Genomic DNA, 23,084 nt, shown 5'->3' on the forward strand with positions numbered 1-23,084 from the left:
CACATGTTCAATTTCTGTCACATAGTTCACTTGGTGGTGTGAAAGTTGAAGTGATTTTCATTTCAGTCCTTGCTCTTTTAGATGACTAAATATAAAACTAGCATAACCCTCAGAATTCATAAAGCTCACTGGAAAGCTAAAGATAAATCTTTCTAAACAGCAGCATGTTTAATACTTTTTTTTTATGATTTTCTTTAGGTCTAACTTCCAGTTCACCTTAAAATGTGCTACAGAGCACACTGAAATGTCAGTGATGCATACTTTGTACTGGTTTTAGAAGTGATTCGTCACTTTATCACTTTTGTATTAAATGTTGGGAAAGAATTACAATTTTAATAGTTCTAATATTCCATAACCTAATATACTTCAAGGACAGAAGATCAGCACTCCACTTTTTTCTGATAGTCTGGCTTGTTAGAAGGGTTCCACTCTAAAAATTAAAAAGGTACTTACTCAAAAGCAGTATGCACATTCTAAATATTGGTGTAACTACATTTAGGTATTAACAAGAGTGTGACCCACGAGGCATTCTCTTCTGTAACTTAATTTCTTGTAATCAGATCTAGTATGCTACAGATAAAAGTAAATTTGTCATTTTACATATGAGCAGCTGTAATTATGTCACCAGGGGTTTTTTTCCAAAAGTTAATAAAAATATTTCTGTATTGTGTTATGTGTAGATTCATGGGGTGCTCATAAATACATTTTTTTTTTAATTCGAAAAGTAAATACTAGCTAACAGGAATCATTGGCTATGCACTTTACCTAAGTAAAGCTCAAAGAGATTCTTGGGCCTTAGATTTGAGAGGGACCGTGTGGGTATCCTCAGTTTATGAACACCTGCAGCCACCATGTTGGTTGACAACCAGCTGCAGCCAAAGGTGGGTCCCCAACTGTGCTTTTCACCCTTCCTCACCTGCAGGTGCGACCCCGGCTTCTCAGGGCCAGCGTGTGAGACGGCGTCACAGACCTTTCCCATGTTCATCTCCGAGAGCTTCGCCAGTTCCCGCCTCTCCTCCTACCACAGCTTTTACTCCATCCGCGGAGCCGAGGTCAGCTTTGACTGCGGGGTCCTGGCCAGCGGCAAGGCCCTGGTCTTCAACAAGGATGGAAGACGCCAGCTTATCACTTCCTTCCTGGACAGCTCCCAGTCCAGGTGAGAGGGAATGAGGAGCAGTGTGAGGCAAAGAAATTGGGGAGCCCCTCCCCTTACAGCTACAGCCTTGTGTATTATTAAGCCAGTTGTTTTAGCAGGTAAAAAAGCCTTTAAAAAACTCCTAGTTCCGTGTTTTAAGGGTGATTTCATAGCCTTGCCTTTTTTCCTTCTGCTTTGTAAACAACAGAGTCCAAAACAGACTGGAGGGAAGTTATTGTACAGCTTGGATGGAAAATATGAAATGTTAATATCAAACCTGAGTGTCAAAGCCAAGTGCTAATTAATTATTTATAAGGTTGTGTTTATTTGACAGCTTGTGGCAACTGATTAGATCCATTCACTATCTCTCCCTCCCCTTCAGTGCCTAATAAATAATTAAATGCAGTAGTGATTGGCATTTTTTTAACTATATGTGCCACATTGCATTACTTGACAATAAAAACAAATCACACGTACAAAAGCCCATAACAGATATTTATCAAAATTTGCCTAGATTAGGAAGATCTGAAAACAACCTGGTTAGGGGAAAAAACCAAACCAAACCAAACCAAAAGGCAACAAAATACCCACTATGAAAATGATACCCTGCAAATATTTGTGTAATTCTGATGCAGGTTCCTGCAGTTCACACTACGTCTGGGCAGCAAGTCGGTGCTGAGCACCTGCAAAGCGCCTGACCAGCCCGGGGAAGGAGTGCTGCTGCACTACTCCTACGACAATGGGATTACCTGGAAACTGCTGGAACACTACTCTTATCTCAACTACCACGAGCCAAGGTATGTGCACAAATATTACAAAGAGTGTTATTTACATGCAGTTATGCTGGTTGTGGTGGTCACTGCAATGTGGAGGCTGAGTACGTGGTGCAAGAGGGAATGAAGAGTTTTTATTGCACACTGAAACTTACCACCTTTCTTTAAAATTTTGCAGCTGTTCTAGGCACTTCCCATTTTGTCATTCTATAAAAATGAGCACATGGGTTTAATGGCTTTCAAGTCTCAGGTGATACAACAGAACAAGCTGAGGCAGTGCGGAATGAGGGATAGGAGTGTGCTTGTGGGAAGTAGGGGCATGTCTCTTCCCATGGAAGCAGCCACTTGTAAAGAAAAATTAACATAAATTATTTGTAACTTTGAAGCCATAGATACCCTCGCTACACCATCCTCTGGGATTAGGAGTTTGCAGGCAGCACAGGACGGCTGAGGCAAAATCTGATCATGAGGATCTCTGAGGTCAGCAGGGAAACTGTGCCTGCTCCCACTCTGAAGGCAATTGCGTGACTTCATGGCTGTGCCTCTGCCCTGGGCTGGGCTTGGTGCTCTGGGAGAACCTGCTGGTGACTGCCTGCACAAATCAAAAAGAAGTTGAACAAAGAGCTCATCTTATCTAGCAGCACCTATGTTTGGTATCAGATCAGAGAGGAATGTCTCTCTTGTATTTAGAGACGGTGTTCCTTACTGTTACGTTTGTGACACCATCCACAAAATTTAGTAGAGCAATGCAAATGCACAATGAGCACAGCTGTACCAAAAGCCCAGAACAATCTGGTCTGGATCTATGCAAACCCACTCAAAGCTGGCAACATCCACCTTCACAGGGTGCTGCAGCAAAGCCAGTAAGTGCCAATTAAAGGAGATGCTCTGCAAGGGGGCCCAGAAGAGGCAGAACTGACAGTGGCAGCACTGGACTCATTCCAGCAGGTCCATTTCCTGCCCAAGGGTAGCTTTGACCTGGCTGTTGCCTTATGTCTTCTTCTCTACCGAATTCAAGCAAAACATCTGAGTCAGCCCCAGGGGTGGGACTGTAAATAGCCTGCAAGTCACTTTAAGTACACATAACTTTCATTATTTATATTTATTGAGCTCAGATGAGCACTTTCTTAAAAAAAAAATTAGATTTCCACATCTTGTCAATAACTCAGTACGCAATTGTAATATACAAACTGTGATTAAGAATGTCCTAACGGAAAAAAAAACCACAAAACCCTTGCAGCATTAAAATTATTTCCTGGAAGCTGTAAGAAATACTCAAAAATCTGAGAGGAGGGCTGTATTTGGTAGAAATGTATTGTAGACCTTAATTTTTGAAGTTCCAAATGTTTCCAAAGGAAAGATGCTACAGACTGGAACACTTATAACTCTTCTTCAAAGTTTCCTTTGCCTGCCTTTATTATAGTCACATATATATTTTATATGGCCCTGTTTCTAATTCTTAGATTCAAGATTACATCTGTAGAAGTTATATTTCCCTAAAGGTTTTTAATATATAGCACTATGAAATTTTTATAACAAAAAGGAAAATACATATCCTGGTGACTGATTTTAATGAAGTTAAAGATATAAATGTAATAAATTACATAGATGCCAGAGACCTTTTTTGCTTTTTGATGTTAGGTATGAAACACAATTCCTGTTGTTCTGACAAGGTACAGAGCAAAGTACAATATACACAAGTTAGAGAGATTTGCCATGGGAGATTAGATAGATAGATAGATAGATAGATATTCAGTCCACTCTGGGTAGATAAAAAAATGACAGACATACAAACCTGAAGCTAATGCTGGCAATAATTATGAAGAAAGCTTCACCTTTTCATATTATGTTGTCTGAAAATGTCAGCATTTTTAGTAACATGGATGGACTGCTGCAAAGTTTGGCAATCAGTCTGTATCCACGAATTTAATTAATCTTCAGTCATACAAAAAATAATTACACATTTAATGTTCTTCTGGAAAGGTGCATTTAATCTGCTAACATTTGACAGCTGCATTTTTCTTCTGAGCAGAGCAGCGGTGGCTTTTCAATATTAGGTATGCGCATAGCTTGAAAGAATGAGATCAGAGCAAAGGTCTCCCAGCTGGTTTTTAAGAAATCTAATGGTGGCTGGTAATGTAAGTAGGAACACTTTTCTTCTCTGCAGCGGGAAAGTCATTAGCAGGAATCCCCCTCCCTCTCCATCTATCTTCAACAAATTAAAGCCAGATAGGAGAAGTTGTTACAACTGGAGGTGTAGTCAGGTTCTGCATACTAACATATGTGCCATACACGATGGTTTACACCTACGTTTTTAAACTGTGTTAGCTTACTCCCCTGGGATGGGGAATCTATTTTAACATGTGTTAAATATTTTAACATCTGATATGTATCAGTGGTGTATGTCATGATTTAGGATTTTCTGTATATTACTGTCAGTGAGAATTAGTGTCCACGTGGGCAAGTTTATGAGAGGTAAGTGTGAAAGGGAAGATACGAGCATCAGAGGCAGCCACCAGCAGAGAAATATGCCCTGGATTATGGCAGAGCATTAGCTCACACAAGTGCCAGGTGCTTCACAGTACCCACTGGATACAGTGCTCCTCCCAGCCAGGGTACCAGCATTCCTCAGGTTCATGCCCCTGAAGCATGGCAGAAAAACATGTTTCCTTTTAGCATCACTACAAATTTCTTATAATTTGTGCCTTAAAAAAATTAACCCAAAAGGTTATAGAGTTGCTTCTTATGAGGGAATCCTTGGTAGAAAAGAAGCCCTTGTGGTTTAGTCATGTGCCAGAGAGCAGTGGGGCTTGGTCTTTGTCTTAGACGGGTACAAAGTCATTTAAACATGTTTATTTGAGTGTAAAGGAAATGTATCCATCATCCATAAAGTGTGTACTGTGCTCGTCCCATGCCACAGGGACACGGCCATGTCACCTCTGGCTGTCCCTCCACACTTCTCTCTCCAGTCTACGGATAGCAAAGAGCAGCTGCTAGAAATGCCTGGCAAGACTTTTTGAGTGCTTCCCACTTGTTTAGCCAAGCTATTTGATTTTTTTCTGGTTAATGGATTAATGTATTCTTCTTTAAAATGAATGTGACACTAAACAACAGTATTATAAATCTACTCTTTACAAAGATGTTCTAGCAAGTCATTTTTAGGAGTGTGGCTTTTGCACTAAGAGCGCCACAGGCACAAGACCCTTTCATATGCAGAGAGCAAAACATTACAGCAGGCAGCTTAGAAAGCCTTAATTCTGAAAAAAAAAAGATGCTAGAGTATAAGAAGATGCTTCCAGTTTACCTGATTTATCGTTTTATTCGCATTTCCTCTAAGAGAGAAAGAAAAATATCAGCTACATGATCAGTTTGCTGAAAACCCTTTTGCCAGCAAGTAATTGTACCCCAATGGAGACACATGTCCCTGTTGCCAGTCTGTCTCACAGTTGACATGGCTGTGTGGGCTACCATGGTCTTAGTGATTTATGGAGCTTTCAAGAAGGTGTCATTGCTGTGGCAATTAATGCATACTCCCTGCTGCAGTGTATGAAAATTGCTCCTGGAAATTAGAGAATACTCTTAATTTTCTTTGCAGTTTGTCAATTCTAGGTGTGTTGACATAGCTGCCATGACAAATCAGGTGACCTTGCATACCAGAAGCACCTGGGACTCACCTCCAGTTGCATCTCTATACAGCTACAAAAAGGAAGTGCTAAAAATGACTACGCATAATCACGCTGTCTGTCAAGATGAACCTTTTCCATCTGATTATGGCAATTTACAGGGGTGGGTTCTTCTAGGACAAGAGCACCATTAGAATGATGTCAATGCTGTGCAGGAACTAGTGCAGATGTTTACAGGATGCATATCTTCAGATCAGGATAAAACCCGCTGAGTCTCACAAAGTGGAACTGGAATTCTTAAATCCTTGTCAGATGATCATTCCTTTACTAATTTACACCTTTAAATTTACTGAGAGCTCCACAGTGGAAGCAAAATTTACAAATTTGGTAGAAACTCTTTCTGGTTGCTTTTGCACATGACTGGTTTTCAGTAACTGAACTGATTACCCAGAGAACTAACAATTCCCCTGTCCCTGTCACTGGTAGCAGCTATACCAGCAGATGCTACAGTATTTGTGGGCTGAATTTATTCCATTATTTTTAAGGTCAGTAAGGAAAAATTACCCTAAAATACATCCCCATGGAATTACAACAAACAGCAAAAACTGGCAATAATAACTTTTTTTGTCTTCCAGAATAATTTCAGTGGAGCTGCCTGAAGATGCGAGGCAGATTGGCATTCAGTTCAGATGGTGGCAGCCATATCACTCCTCACAAGGAGAAGATGTGTGGGCAATTGATGAAATCATCATGACCTCTGTGCTTTTCAACAGCATCAGTCTGGACTTCACCAACCTAGTTGAAGTCACACAGTCTCTGGGATTCTACTTGGGAAATGTTCAGCCCTACTGTGGGCATGACTGGACTCTCTGGTGAGAAACATGTATTCTTTTCTGTTCTACTTTTGTTTTCCTTGTTTATTCATCCTGCTAAGGATGAAGCAACTGCTGAAAATGCATCTTTCTGGCAGCTATTCAGAGTGATTGTGTCTCATCCTCACATTATGGACAAAAATACAGTCACTAATCTTATTGCAATTAGCAGTAGGTTTTTCACCTCATTGCATAGACTTATGTTTGATGGGAACATTGAATGTAGCATTCTTTTTCCATGAAATATTTAAAGAATATCCTAATAGAAAAAAATCAGAAATTTTTCATAACTTTCACTTAAAATCCAGGCAGGGTAATATGGATACACAGGTAATTAAATAATGCCTTAAGTACAGACTCTGAACATTTTGTAAGTGATGTTCAGACCAGTGTACATAGCCATTATATTGTATCCAGAAAGGAAAGGCAGCAGAATACAGGCAGAATGACATTAGCCATTTGTAGTTGTTTTGTCTGGTATTTTATACACTTAGTAATTTACACTGTGATCAGCATTATGACATTTTATAATTATGCCTCAAATGTGCTGCATATTTGGAAACAAAAGCAAGAAAACATCACATGCCTCAATGAAAATAAAGGCAAGAGAAAGGGGAAAGAAGGAAAAATAAATTGTTAGGATTGCATAAAAATAAACTTTTTTACTAAAATATTAACATGTTTCACAAAAAAGATTCTGGAGCACTTGAGTGTAATATTTGGAATTAATACAAGGGAAGCTCAATTTAATCTGTGTGTTTTGATTAAAACCAAATAACAGTTTCATGCTAGTCTGATCAACCTATAAACCCAGTATAGTTTTAATTGGCATAGATATATTTCTTTGGAGAAAGTACAATCACAGTAATTACAGAAAACCTGAAGAAAATAAAATAATTTTAGCGTCCCCATGGACAGTCAGAGAAACACTGTTGGAATTTTATTAACAGGTATCTCTGAGCAATCTGATTTGACTTTCTGATCATCTGTCAAACTAAAAGGAGTTGGCTTAGCAGTAGGAACAACACCGAATGTGTCCTAGCACTGATAATGAGGCAGCAGAAGCACCATTAACCACTTTAATAAGGACAAGGAAAGTATTCGCTGCTCATTAAAATGAAACCACATGTTAGGGCTCAAACTGTTTGTATCTCCCCCATCAAAGAGTTGGAATGAAAGCCCTTTAATGACATTGTTTTCACTCTGTACTTTTAAGACCAGTTTATCATGGGGAGAAGGGCAGATAATTTCAGATAGCAGAGGTTCCTCTATTTTCCTCCCATGACTCTAAATCAGAATCAAAATAATAAACACTAAGCTAAATTCTCCATCCCATATGGAGACGGACTAGGATTTGTAGTGCTCATTCATATTAGAAACATGCATCAAATAAAGAATCAAAGCCTTCCTCACTATTTATGTCTAAGTATTTTTCATTATCACTGGAAAACATGAACTCTATCCTTCACTGACCTTGCTTCTCTCAAGGGAAATTTTTAAACTTACACAAAGTCTGTACAAATGGTTGCTAGTTAAATTAATTATTGTTGGGTTTTCCCAGCTGTGAGTCCATTTGGTTCTCATTTTCTAACTCATGAGTTTCTAACTCACAATCAGACCTTGCAGTAGCACTGACACCATCCTCTTGAGAACAGTCTGACAACAGCTTTTTCATTAGTAAACTATGGGAAATATGTTATCAATCACTTTACAGGGTGTCATCCCCAGGCCCATTTTCACAGAATTGCTTTTAATTGTCTGTTAGGCCTCCATTTCTGCTTTAAAACCTGTAAACCTGAAACATTTATCCTTAAAGTTGGAAAAAACTGAGGAGGGAGATTTTAATTTTTTTTTAAGAGATGGTCTGTTCTTTTGCATGTCTGGCTTCCTTCAAAAAAAAAAAAAAAAAAGAAGTTTGTTAGTTTGTTGATAAACATGTTTTGATCAAAGGTGATTTTTGAGTACTTTTCATGGTCTATGTCTGAACAGTCATTTTATTTGATTGTCATCATCAACATTTGGTTTCAGAATGGATCTTAAATTTTATTACATCAAGTGTATTGGTTGTACTGGAACGACTCCAGAACACTTTTAAAATGAAGTGTTTGATGATGTACATTAATTCATCACTTCTCCAAAATGCTCATATTCAGGCAAAGTTTTGAACCAAATGCCTCTGAAGTATTACAGGCTATATACAGCCACTTGCTGAAATTCATTTAAATATTGATAAGGATATATACACTTTATATTCATCTGGACACAAGTAAAATAGCTTTATATAAATAAACTGTCTTCAGTCAGATTACAGCATTATGATTTAACTCAGGGTAGCAAATGATAGCATGTCCCACTGTCCCTGGAGAAGCCTGGGGGAAGACTGTAAACCTGCCTTGTCATGAACCATCTTTATGGAGCAATGTCATACAGTGGTCCTACATCATCTTGGTAGTTTACCAGTGTCTTGAGTGTTTTGTCATTTAGAGTAATTGTTACTCTGTAACATGCAGAAAGTTTCTTTCAGGTAATAGACTTAATTATATTAATGATGTTAATACATTTAGGGATTATTTAGCAAAGTAGGTATGATGAGATGTAAAAAGGCACAAATATCCCCTGCCTTTGATGGAAGAAAAGCTGCATCTGGTGCAAGCATTGGACCATTGAGTCAATATTTTCAGTCAAAGCAACTTTACAAAACAAGCTGCATCCATGTGGCTTTTCAGTATTCCTAAAAGTATCAGACTTGAAAATATGGTAACTCTGGGGATCTCAGAGCAGTTTGGAGCAATGCAGGTTGGCTGACATTGGCTGTGATACCATTCCCAGAAGTACCAATTAGTTGGCAGTGCTTGGAGGGAGAGTGATTGTTCTGAGGGCACCTATGGGTATTGTGTTCCTGTGCCTCCGCAGGTCTAATTATATACGTGCCAGAAACCCACTCACAGCAACATATTTATACAAAAATGAAGCCTCTGCATTCTCATTTCTGAAGATTTTTTAGTTAACTGTTTTTACGCCAGGGACGTTACTTCATCTTTTACAAAATCCGGAAAGGTATTCCAGCTGTGTGGCTCCCAGAACAAAGAAAACATTTGGTATTCCAGCAAAAGACCATACCCCTAACCACGTACATGAGAGATCTGGAGAGCAAAGTGGCAAGTAAGGTGGAGCCCACACCTTTAATGCTACTTGTGTCTAGCTGGCGGCAAAATGTGGATGATAAAGGACTTGTGTACCTGTAATGTGATTTCCTCCCCTTAAAAGGGCTTCTTATAGAGCATCATATGCTGTCCGCATCTCAACACTAGCTTCCTTTTTCACATTTCTTTTATAAGCGTTTTAAAGAGCTGATTTGACTTTTCAACTTACTTACTTAATATACTGTGTACAATATGGTTAAACTATTAATTTAAAATTAATACTAAATTTAAAATATTTTAATAATGACCTGAATGCTATCAGAAAGAATATATTAGAGTTTAAGACTTTTTTTCTCATTTTACTCTAGTAGTAATGAGTAAAGGGGATTTTTTTGAAGACAAGGGCAAAAAACATTTAATTCTTCACAGCTATTTTGAACTACAAGTCCTTCACTTGTTTTCTATTACTTTGGGAAGACAGCTTCTGAACAGATATTTCATCAAACTGTTGAGTTTCAACTCCTTTATTCTGTCCGGATAAGCTTTAGGTAACTGTGATGTGCTGTGCTGTGCCCAGGTTTTTGTGTGCAATGCCAAATCCTCTTCCAAAGCAGTGCTACACATAACTTTCAACCGATTACACTGCACATGTTTGACTGATACCTGAAGAGCCTGGTTGTATTGGCACAGGTTGCCCAACAGGGCTTCAGCCCATGTCAGATCAAATCAGCTTTAGCTTTTAAATTTGTGGATTTTTGTCATTTTGTAAAGGAGAAGATGAAGTTGGAAGAAAATAAATTCAGGCATTATCCAGACAAGTTCTTCTGAGATACACTCAGATCTAACCACTAAGCCACAAACTGTGGGTTGCCAGCTGGACTGCTGATGAGTATATGTTGTATCCTCTTCTCATCTTGAAATTATCCTTCCTATTGAGAAGAAAAACACTGACAACACCGACTGAAAAGAGCAAACAGTTCAGATACAGTTTTCTAAGACGACTTACTGCCTTCCAGTCCAGTTGTCTGTGACAGTGCCCTTGTGCCCTCGCAGTGGAGGGAGTGTCCATCCAGTCGCTTTGGGCTGCTGATCAACAAAATCTGGGTAGTTCCATATAACATCATGAGCTGGATCATCCTTTAGGAAATCAAGTCACAAAAAGTAAGGTCAGGGAGTAGAAAGCAGCCTGGATCTTAACTTATGCCAAGTAACAGAAATTTGATAATGACAAAACTAATGTCAGCTTTCAGTAATTTCTTCTAAAGCTTTAAGGCAGGATGCTGACATTTATGGCTTAAGTGCTCTCTCTGGAAAGGACTCTATAGAAAACAATATAGGTCAGTGAATTAACTAAAAGGGTCCTAAGTGACACTGACTTGTATTCCTAGTCCTCACACTCACTTTGTCATGACCTTGAATTTTACAGACATAGAAGCTAATATGTTCTACTTTATTGTATTTAAAGATTATGGTTTCTTATTTAAGATGATAAACTGTAACTTAATTGTAAGAGCAACCTTGAACTAGATTATTCTCTTCATCACTGCTGTACTAAATGTAGCTTTTCTTTTTTTCCATGATGATTTGCAGTGATTTTCTTCAAAAAGAGCCAATCCCTATTCTAAATTGTTCACATTTAAGAATAGTCTTAGAAAATATTGAAGCTGAAAGGACTAAAGTACTTCTGAAGACACTAAGTAAACATCTCAAATTAAGGAAAGGGAGGCAATTTTCATTCTATATGAACTTTCATTAAAATACTCTATTTTGAAGGCTAGTGAGTAGGATTCAAACTTTAAGTTGTTATTCTTCTTTATGCCTCTGTTGCATTTGAGGTTTTGAATTTGGTTGTTTCATTTTTCATTTGAAAGAAGAAAAACCTGCATTTGAAGTGAAATAACCTTGGAATTTCAGACTATAAATTGTATTACTATATATAACTGTGTGCCTTGCAACATATATATGTATATGTGTGTTCCAAACATTACTATTGTTCTCCAATCCACTGGAAAATATAAATCTTAAATCAGTACCTCCTACAGAAAAGAAGGTGAGAATAGAAGATTAATTCTGAAACACAGTCGAGTCAGTGAATACATTGTGTATAGGATCACTTGAAAATCAATGAAATTAACCATCTTTGTAATAAGAGTGTTGTAAACTAGATTCAGTGGATCTTAACTGCCCAGTATTAGAATGAAATTACATCTCTGATTGTGTAATGACTTTAGGCAATGAACACTCCAGAGGAATGAACTTTATGTTGTTTTTTCCTTATGTTGCCCTTCGCTAGATCCCAACTTGATCCTTAATACAAAGAGCATATAGTAAGAACTAACAGAATAATTCAGTGTTTCACATTCTGGGATACATCAAGGCCTTCCTGATAGTTTGCAGAAGTACCAGGAAAAAAATTCTTCTGTGTATGGTCTCATCCCACATGCCAAGCTACAGAACAAAGAAACGCCACTGTATTTAAACCAGAACCATTCATAATGCTCTTTTCTGAATTATTTTGGGGATAGATCCTTATTCTTTCCTTACATCTCTCAGTTTTACAGGAGATTCAAAGCTAGCCTCTAGCATGCGCTACGTGGAGACCCAGTCTATGCAGATTGGAGCTTCATATATGATACAGTTCAACTTGGTGATGGGCTGCAGTCAGGCCTTTACTCCTCATATGGACAACCAGGTGAAACTGGAGTACTCCACCAACCATGGCCTCACATGGCATCTTGTTCAGGAGGTGAGGCTGGCAGTGAGGACTTTTGTCTTCCATAAACTCTGCTTTATACAAAGATTGTCTGAAATACACTTTTGGCTTTAAACAAAGAAATATGTTTTCCTTTTTCACCTTTCAATAAAGAAATGCTTAGTTGTAATCAAAATTACTAATAGAGGTATTTAGAATGTTCCTCATAATATTTGGAAGAAAGGTATCTGAAAGCCTGAAATACAAAATTGTGACAGGAATGGACCAAGGCTGAGAAAAAAATTGGGCCACAGTTAGAGCTACAGGGTAATGGCTGAGATCTTTCCTGTGCTATTGCTTTGTTTTTCTAAGCAAAATGCATGTACTGTTTCCTGGAATTTAAATGGATAGAAATTCTTTCTGCCCTTGTGTGCAGCCATTTCGTAAATGGAAAGCACATTCCTTCAGGGGATTGTAATGCAGAGCCCTTCATCCCCCATCCCTGGTTCAAACACAGTCCAGGACCGTAATGACCGGCTGTTTCCCCCACTCTGCTCGAAGTGCAAATAGCAGTGTTGGCTGCTCTTTTCCCGGGTGGCTTGGTGCTGTCTCAGCACAAATGTGAGCAGTGCATTTGGCCACAGTTTGTGCTCTTGTTTTCCCTCTTAGATCAAAAGCTGGACTTTCCCTGGCCTCAGGGTCAACTAACCAAGGTCCTTTGGCTGCCTCTGAGCAGGTTCAGAGGGTGTCAGGGAACTTGTCCTACTGCCTTTTCACTGCCTGCTCTGCAGGCTCACCGAAGGATTTGTATGTCAGGTTCCACACCTTCTATGAGCAATTAAACTTTGCCTGGTTACCCTTTGCCATGGTGTGTTTTGCCACATTTAATTTGGTGGGCAGAATAGAGAAATGGCAATAAATGAATTTTTAAACTTTGCAAATCCAAGTAATGATTTCTTACCTAAAACACAATCCAGAGGAAAGCTCTAAATAATGTATTTCAAACACTGTTCATGTCTTTTATACCTAGCAGGCATCATCACGGTGTCCAAGAAAAGTTCCTAGCAGTAGGTGTTTGGGGTTTGTGCTTGCCATCTATGGAAGATCAATTGCCCTCAGATTTTAGTGCTCCTTTCCTTGCTCCATAGAGCTGAGTTCAGAGAGAACATGCAGCCAAATTGTTTTTCTCACACCATCCATGTTGTTGTGATAAAAGAGTATTTGTAGTATATTTCAAGGACATAATCTGGCAAATAAACAAAACACTAATTAATTGAAATGTTTGAAAGTTTTGTTTGCTTTGCAAGCACTGATGAGATCCTGTTTTCTAGGATCATTTAGGGGAGATGAATCAATAAAAAGATGTTTGAAAATTGCTGGAAAGGAAACTAAGCCTTTAGAAAACCTACTAAAAAAAAACCAAAACAACAAAATAAGGTCTCAGATCTTCATTTAATACTCTAAGATATTTGAGCAATAAATTTCTCTGTAAAATAATATATTCTGCTTTTCTTCATATTTAATACGTAACTATTACCATATAATTTAACTATATAAATGTTCTTAATTGCCATAACTTCTGTAGAGAGTCACTGCTTTATTTTTAGTTTGAGAGCAGTCAAAGTAGGCTACTTGCATAAGCAGGTGTCTGGTCTCTTGCCCAATACCCTTCATGGGGGAGAGCACAGCAGTGACCAGCAAAATACTCTTGGGCATGTGGGGATGATCAGGAGAAGCTGTGCTGTGGCAGGAAGGGGCAGAAGGGACTCTCTGAATTGGTAGCTAGAAGAGGATCATTCAGGTTGGTAGTAACTTCCAAGCACTTTATTAATACCTCATAGCACAAATTTTTGGGTGCTGTTCTGGCAAAATATAAACAAATTAATGGAATATTGCAAAAAATGAAGTAGCATTGCAAGGGCAGCGCTAGAAAACAGTTAAGAAGCTGGGATAAGGGACTTCATTTATATTTAATATTAAAAAGATGTGACAATGATCATATCTTCTAAATTAAAAAAAGAAAATAAAAATTGGGGAATAGACGGCAATAGGAATCTGAGTTAAATGCAGAAATAGTCCTAGAAGCTGGAAGGGGGAATTTGCACCACCTGCTGTAGGTGTCAAAGCTAACACAGCTGCAGAGCTTGGGAAGGGCCTATGGACACAACTTCAACACAGAAGGCTGAGGTTGGGGGCTCTGGTGTGGCTCTCTCTGTTCCTACTGTTGCTCCCCACTGCAGATGGAGGGTGTGGGGCCAACCAGCATGCCCAGGCAAAGCCTCACAAGTAGGTCTCTAAAATGACCTGTGTAAGTCTGGAGGTCCCTTTCATAGACTTACTTCATAGTGGTCTTGTGGCTTTACTTCATAGTCCATGATGGATGCTGGGGTGAAAATAGTAAAAAACAAAGAGATAGGCATTCCTCGTGGAGGAAAGCAAAACATTGCCAGTCGCTAATGCTAAAGTCTTTAAAAAAAGTCATATGGCTTTCTTTCATCCTCAATTTTACTACTAGTTTTCTGAGAAATTTCTCTGCATCATGTCAGGATTTTTCTCTTCTGGGTCTTTCACTCCAACATTTGGACCCAGACAAACTCCTGGTTCTGTGAATGTTTGATGCTTGTTTCTGTTCCCAATTTTTCCTCAATATTAAATGTGGTTTTGAAATGTTTTGTTTTAAGGAATGTCTTCCCAGTATGCCAAGCTGTCAGGAGTTTACATCAGCAAGTATTTACCACTCCAGCGAATTTACTCAGTGGAGGAGAATCACTGTTCTTTTACCACAGAAGACTTGGTAAGCAGTTATTTCCTCTCTTTAAATTTTTTGGTGGGGGTGCAGATAATTCATCTAAATTGCTATGACAAAGATCAAGTCTCTGCAGGTCATACTCAAGCCAATAGGTGGGGTGCCAGGGCTGACCTAGTCACAGGTATTTCCCATGAAAGGCATTCCTTACATAATTAGAGAATGAAATGTTGGTGAAGTCAACAGAAACTATTGTTTACGATTGTTTTTAATACATACTCTGGCTCATCTAATAAAGTTCAGACTTTTCAAAAATAGTAGCGCTTGTATATAAATGCCCTACTGGAGGAAGGCTTTATTTGGATTGTTAATTTTTATTTTGCACATTCCTTATTGTTTACGTCTTCAGACCAAAGCCTTGTATAAACAATAAGTAATGATTCATTTCTGGGAATTTTTTAACTCTTGATTCTTTTTATAGCATGTCTTAAAAAATAACATTCTCTTCTGCAAAAAAAGAGAAACAAAAATTTTCAGAAAGCCTATTCATCTTGTTGTAATCAAACTTGGTTTGCCTGCCCTAAAATTTTTGTTTATTAACCTAATTGTTTCTTTCATTGTTTATTTTTAAATTTTTATTATAACATACAAATAAAAAATTGTCATAAATCTCAATAATCTTCAGGTCATCCTTCATTTGAGGATTTAATTATTACAATTAGGGTTACATTTTGATTATGTTTGACCTGAATCCATCACAGCAATTGCAATGAGAGCTTGCTCAGATTAAGTTATCATTGTATTTCCCCATCCTTCATCATTATTTTTTTGCACTCTGCATGGTCTCAGCACAGCCTGTTTCCATCAATCACACCACAATGATACCTTCTTTCAACACACTGGCCCTTTTTACTGTACAGACAATATTCAGAATTTCCTATTTCTAGGCAAAACATCAAAGGCACATACTGAATCCTTAGAACATATCATATCAGATAATACCAAATGGTGCAAGTAAGTCTACAAATAAGTGCTTTGTAGTTAGATTATAATGTACTAAATCTTACATGTCATTATGTGCCACCATCTACAAAATCTGTGGTTCACATAGGCACTTAGAAGTTTAAAAAGTGTCTACAATTTTTTGGGTTACACTCTAAAGTAGGCTGTTATTCCTAATTTCATTTATGAAATATATACTGTACTCAATTTGATGATGATACCAATGTTGTGGGCCTCTTTTTCTTTAGGATCTACTAATTCTTCTCAGAATATGAGGTGACAGAAGTAAATAATTCCATTTTAATTTAAGAGACTGCAGGGAGAAATTATGATGAAGTAATAGCCGTATTCCTGTTCTGTGCTGTGCACAAATCATAAATATTTCACACTCTGTCTTGTATCTGAAGGGATTCCCGTCTGTTAGCAGAGTTTTGTTTGTAATTAAAGTACAAATTACCACTGAACATTCCTTTGCTCTTGATAGAGCACATTTTCTGTGTTGTGTTGTACTATGCAGTTATTGGGGTGAAGAGGAAGTGTGGCTCCATGTTCCCCACCAAACACAATCCAGCACACCACATGCATCTCTCTCTCACCACTTTCTAACCTTCCTTTCCACTGGCAAGGAGCAGGCTAAGGGCTCAGCAGTTCCTTTGGGTTGAAAATGCGGGGGCATTTTTTACACGTGTTTTAGAGCACACTTGTGAGCAGAGGGTAAGCTTCCACCTTTTCAAAACCTGGGCATTATTGGTGACAATTTGATGTGCGGCTCTCTGCTGCCAGCCCAGCCACACAGAGGGCGTTGTCCCAGGTGGCTGGTAGTGAATATGTTCTGTAAGGCTCCTCTTCGGGGTGCCCTCAATCCTTCTCCTATCCCTTCCCCACCTGCATCCACTGCAACAACCACCCAGAGGCAAAACCTTAGTAATGGCCAGGAAGAACAGTGCCAAGGGGGAGAGCCAGGTCTTCTGCCTTCCCAGAACTGGGGTGAGGGGGAGAGATCTCTGGACCTTCCTTCTGTTTCAACCGTGCAAGAAAAAGGCTGCCAAATACTCAGCCTGTCCTGTGCTTACTGCACAGGGCAACGAACCACCTAAACAAGGACTTGGGAATGTCTCATTAGCCTTGTTCTGGCCCTTGGTAGCCTCGGCATGCCCTCACACCCCTGCACAGCCCTGCTGTGGTTGCTGGAGATTTTATCCCTGGATGCACAGCTCTTAGCTGAGGGTTTGCACCTTGGGCGTGTGGGTAGTGTCAGGCTGTGGCACTGTGCTCATGCAGCTGGAAAATTGTTCATAACAGCACCTATTTCTCTTGTAAAACTTTCTGGGTGTGCTGGTATTTCTGCACATCTGTAGATGTCCTGCTTCTAGCAAGCATGAGTTTACAAGGTTCCCATGTTATGTGAGATTTGGGATGCTAGAAAATCTGCTGCAAGAATGAGACTTATATTGAAGAAATGAAATGTAAGCACCTGCTCGCTGAAATTGTATTGTACTTGAACTGAACATTTCTAACACTGATGGAAATTAATTTCAGTTTTATGCAAGGAATTTACATATGAACAGGCTTTAATGAGATGCAAGCAGCTGTCAGTTGCTGACTTCATAAACAAATCAACACCTAATGACTGAATGAGAGCTTCAGGATAATTGGGTAAATGTAATTATGGTAACTCAGAAGGTAGCAAATATAATTTTATCAGCCACAAATTTGCATTAGATCATTAAGGCTTTTAATATCAGGAGGGAAGGCAATGATTTTATTTTAACTCACATATCTGAAAAATTTTATAACAGAACATCATTTCACTTGCAGTACTTCTGGGACACGATTTCCTTGTGCTTCTGTAAAATGTCACACAACAATGACTTTTATTTGACATCAACCTGACTTAGATATAATGTCATTAGAAAGCTAGATTGCCTCCCAGTAGCATTTAAAAAAAAAGGAGAAACTATGAGGAACTAGGGAAGTTTATTTTGCTTGTAAGAAATGCTTTCATAGCTCCTCAGTGCTGCACTTCCCATTTCAATAGGTGTCCAAATGGTGACTGTCCAGAAAACCAGTGTTTTATCACTGAGAATGCAGCTGACGCTCATCTCCTTATTCTCTTTTCTTAATTAACATGGCTTTTTTAAATGGTTGATTACCATTTTTAACAGCATTATCCTCTTAAGCTGTTGTTACCTTGAGGTGCAGAGCAGCCTTGGAAAGCTTTCAAAAACAGCAAGCAGGACTGGCTTTTCAGCAGCATTGCTTTTGTAATTGTCAATTCAGCCTAACACACATTATCCCTCACCCAGGGAGGAATCTGAATCCATAGAGTTTTCCCTGCCCACAGCCATGTGATGGTGGCATCGCTTCCCGTAGGACCCCTGGAAGCAGGCTGGGTGGGAAGGCAAGGGCAGCTCCTTGTCCCTTGCAGCTTGGGGCCACAGGATTCCCATGGTGGCAAAGCTGTCCCCAGGGGAGAGCTGTCTGTCTGGAGATAAAAATAACTCCTCCCCTCTGGGATGTGGCTCCCTGGGGACTATCCCCAGCCTCCAGCTGCTGCACACACCTCCATTTGGGCCACATGTTCACCTCCAGGCTGTAATGAGCCTCCTCCCTTCCTCCCCTCCCCTCAAATGAGATAAATAAACCTCCTGGAATGACTGCATTCATCTGAGAACATCTAGGTAACAAGTGGAGCTGAGTGCATCCCTTAGCTTGACGTGCAGCCAACATCTGGAACTGGAGGAGGCAGATGGAACTCTGCACTTGGCAAGGTGGCAGTCCCCGGCAGCAGGAATGGGATGATGAGACTCTCCAGGGAAACATTTTGGTCAGGTGAAACCCACATGAGCCCCAGTAAGGGCCATCAGCCCTGGTGTCAGCTCCATGCCTGCCGTGCATGCCCAGCCCTGGGAGCAGCCCCAAAGAGGAGCTGCACAGGGATCTTCTCAGCTGGGGCTTCAGGTGTTTTGCTGCCCTGGGCACAGGTGTTCTCTGTCACTGCACAGGGCTTGGCTCCCCCCACTGTTTGTGTAGGTCAGTGTGAGCCTTGTGCCCCAGAACCAGCCCTGATGCTCCTGCACAACCGCCCTTCAGGGTCATTTGCACCTGTCAGCAGCCAGTGAGTGGCCGAGGCAATGCCATCAATGCCACACCAAGCTCTTTCTAGGGGGCACCACCGCTTGTTGGGCACCATGAGACTTCCATGGCACAGTGAAATTGCCTCTGTATCACTGTAAATCTCCCCCAGTTTGCTGTAAATACCCCTGGGCTGCAGGGTCTCACACCACACCTCCACCCATACTCTGTCCCTGATGCAAAACAGATGCCCGAATACAATGCTCTCCCTCCTGTTACCTGGGAAAATAACATGACACAATTTTACTGTGCTGGGAGTTCACAGGGGGTGTGTTTGCCTGCTCTAACACCATTCTTTGGTTTCAGTATTGTTATTTTCCTCAGCACACATTAGAGTTGACACCAGTCATTACTGTTCTTTCCAGAGCCTACAGCCTCTGTCAAGGTTCTCTGTGTTGCCATTGATGTAAACATGAACCTCAGCACCAAAGTGATGTGCTGACTTCAGAGCACTCCAAAAATAAACAGTAAATAATTGCAGTCAATATTGACTGCCCATTATGCCTACACAAGCTTAGGAAGTCCTTCGTGTGCTGATTACTGGCATTGTACCCTTTTAATGGATAATTCATAGCTCTTGTAATGTAACCCATCAATACATTATATCCTGAGGGAGTATTTAATCAGCAGATTTGCCCCTGCAGATTAACTCTGAGTGCTGTAAAAATGCTTACAGTATTTGCAATATCAAACAGATACTTAAAGCAGGCAACAAGGGTCATTTCAATTAAAAATCAAGCCCTTGGGCAGCTTCACTTGTTTTTTAAAGAAATTCAAAACTGGTGTTTTAAAAATTTATCCACACATGCACCAAACTTCTTATATGTGCCAGAGTGGCTAATTGCCACTCTGTCCACTTCAGCTGCACAGGCCTGCTCTGTTCATTTTTTCACTTCCATACATGTGAGCAGGTGGCTCAGCCACCTTTACAACATTCATTTTAGTAAGTCTTATTCTACATAAATTATTGGAGGTGGGGAAAGGGCTTTATATCTTGAAGCAGAATAACAGCAGTATATCCTGTGCCTCATAAAATAACCATATCGCTCAGAAACAAGCTAGAAAAGAAGCTTCTAATAGGAACTGCCTGCTTCTCATCCTCAGCTCCCCCAACCAGCCCTTGGCCAGACACAGGCCTGTCCCATTTTAAAATTGGATTTTTAATTCTCCTCAGTCGACCTTGCTTTCCCTGTCCTAACCCTCCACAACAGTGCAATTCAGCCTCAGTGCCCACACTGCCACCACCACCCCTTTTTACCCAGACCCATCATGCAGCCAGCAGCCCCTTTTAATCCATCACGATGAACAATTTCCCATCTTTGTTTCACTTCACATGCATTAAATTTTTCTTAATCTCATTCTGACATGAGTGGAGTGGAGAGTCTCTGTGTCCCCCATCTGGGAGTGGCCACCAGCCAATGTTGGTAACCTGCTGGATGTGCACAGTTTGGCAGGGCAGCTTGAAAAGGCTTGATGATGACAAAAATTGCTTTTCTCGTGATTCACTTTCTTCTCCAGCCTTGGTTTTTGAGGGCGATGGGTGTCAGGCTGGGTTTGGCTAGCAGGAGTCATTCCCATGGAAAATGTCAATGTTGCATTGGACAATCTCCTAAAGGGCCAACAGTAAGCATTTTTTAATGGATAATGTTAGCTGAATTCACTATTGTAAAGAAAAACAAGCTGTTGAAGATAAACTATTTAGAAAGGAGAAGCTAAAGCAAGGTTTTGTGCTTGAAGAATATTACAACTATCCAGAGCTTAGTTAGGCAAGAAGTTTAATTTGATGATTCCCCACTACAAACCTTGGGTGTTACAGATTTTGAGTTGTTGGGCAAGAGCAAGCTATTTACAGTGCAGAAAAAAATAGGTGCTATGACACGGGATCTTCGTCAAAAACTTGTGATCTCAATGTCACCAGTGATATGTGAGCAAAATCTAGTTTAGAATCATCCTGACAAAAAGAAATTTTTGTATCCAAGAAAAAACAGTTAACTGTTCTTGAATGGAAATAGTCGGTATTCACTTATGCTCAAGAACTTTAATAATTTTTTAAACAATAAAGATCAGGAGAAACCTGTTTACATGGTTTACAACCTGTTAACTGTGACCAAAAATATAGAAAACAAAGTCATGCCCTAGATACACCTTTCCAATTTTGCAACCATCACTCAATAAAAATCCAATAATATTCATAGCGAGGCTTACCTTAAAATAATGCTCAAAATTCCTGCAACATCGCTGCAATATGCTTTTCCTCAGAAATGTCATCAATCACTGAAAAGTCCTTTATATAGCCCTGTGCAGCAAGTGGCATAATCTAGGAAGTTAATTTGCAAAAATCTGTCTTTGGTTGTGTCAGCCTTTGCAGCCTGGGCTGTGATTGTGATACCAACTTCATTTTTTTTTAGTTACATTTTATCTTTTTTCCCACCATTCTGTAAAGAATGGAGAATTAATACGCTGTTATTGGTTTTAAGGTCCAGTGCCACGCGTTTCCGCTGGAGTCAGTGCTACTACACCGCCCAGGATGAGTGGGCCTTGGACAACATCTACATTGGCCAGCAGTGTCCCAACATGTGCAGCGGGCATGGCTGGTGTGACCACGGTGTTTGCAGGTATGAAGCATTTGCAGGTATGAACAATGGTCTTCTGATACTTTAGGTACCCTACTATTTTCCATACTTTCCTTTTCTTGGCTGTTGTTCTTATTTTTAGATTAAACATTAAAAAATGAAAGCTCTACAAGGGGTTGACCATTCAGGCAGCATTAGGAGCCAGTTGCTCCACACCAATGTGTCCAAGAACCTGTATCCTTGTCAGATCCAAGCACTGGAAGAACTTTCAGTGGTACAGGGCTGCCCTGCTGCAGGTGTCCTGGTGGCCCCTCCGGCCCTTGGCACAAGGACCCCAGCTCAGGGCCAGAGCTGCTTCACTGGGTCAGAAGGATGCCAGGGACCAGCTCAGCACTGCCATTCTGACAGTTTGGCAGCCACTGTCAGAATGGGTGCTACACTGAGGGCACAGACTGCTACTCTCTGCCAGATTCAAACTTTCTGGACACCACAGGATTCTTTTTAGAAAAAGGATACAGGGTTTTCCCATTTTCCAGTTATTCTGGTTTGTTTCCATGATACAAAACTGCAATCCCAGAATGATTTGTTATTTCACATTGAATTTTATAGTGTCAGTGCACCACCTTAACTAATTGTCAGTGTTGTGTTTACACTTCCTTCTAGGTGTGATTCAGGGTTTCGGGGTACTGAATGTCATCCTGAAAATCCCCTTTCTTCAACCATCATGTCTGATTTTGAAAACCCAGATACCCTGAAGACAGAGTGGCAGGAAATTATTGGGGGAGAGATCGTCAAGCCTGAGGAAGGCTGTGGGGTCATCTCATCTGGCTCCTCACTCTACTTCAATAAGGTACTAAAGTGGGCTGGGAGACTGATAAAGGCACATACTGTAGGTTTCTGTGGAGCATAATGTGGCAAAGAAAAGGGAGGTGGCAGTAAGCTGCACACAATATTAGAAGTGCATTAAACAGCACAGCTGTGCTCTGCAGGTAAAGAACAAAGCAATCAAAAGAGGTAGGGAAAGACACGTGTACTCTGTATTCAAGAAACAGCAGCTGCAGTGAAAGGCAGTAAATTGCCAGAGTGCTGGGAAGTGTGTACTTTCACAATGTCTTACTTGTACATTTTCTTTTTTAAGACTCAGTTCTCATCATCCAGCAGCTCCCATTTGTTTCTTCTGTACTGTCCTGGGTAAGAGATGGGGAAAGGTTGGCTTTCCAGGGGGCAAGAAGCTTAATTTGAGGTCACAGGAACAAAACTAGTAAAAAAAAACATCCTTTCAGGCTGTTAGAAAATGGTTCACCTGAAGGAGAATATTCTTTTGTATAACTTGCATACTTTGCAGACAAAAAATAATAGAACGGGAAAGAGATATAGGGAATTCTGATAA

The 23,084-nt window shown here is 40.0% G+C and overlaps 1 protein-coding gene across 3 annotated transcripts in view; it reads left to right on the top strand.

Moving 5' to 3' along the window:
- The window catches only part of RELN (reelin), a 274,847-nt gene that overhangs the window by 177,114 nt on the left and 74,649 nt on the right, over window positions 1-23,084 (top strand). For all 3 annotated transcript variants that reach the window (XM_032106018.1, XM_032106019.1, XM_032106017.1), the window contains exons 18-24: window positions 923-1,156; window positions 1,771-1,932; window positions 6,167-6,403; window positions 12,100-12,292; window positions 14,920-15,032; window positions 21,599-21,736; window positions 22,358-22,544. In XM_032106018.1, the coding sequence (XP_031961909.1) occupies window positions 923-1,156; window positions 1,771-1,932; window positions 6,167-6,403; window positions 12,100-12,292; window positions 14,920-15,032; window positions 21,599-21,736; window positions 22,358-22,544 (1,264 nt within the window). The remainder of the gene's footprint in view (window positions 1-922; window positions 1,157-1,770; window positions 1,933-6,166; window positions 6,404-12,099; window positions 12,293-14,919; window positions 15,033-21,598; window positions 21,737-22,357; window positions 22,545-23,084) is intronic.

The sequence above is a fragment of the Corvus moneduloides genome, chromosome 4 (genome assembly GCF_009650955.1).
Source record: "Corvus moneduloides isolate bCorMon1 chromosome 4, bCorMon1.pri, whole genome shotgun sequence".
In the NCBI taxonomy this organism is placed as follows: Eukaryota; Metazoa; Chordata; class Aves; order Passeriformes; family Corvidae; genus Corvus; species Corvus moneduloides.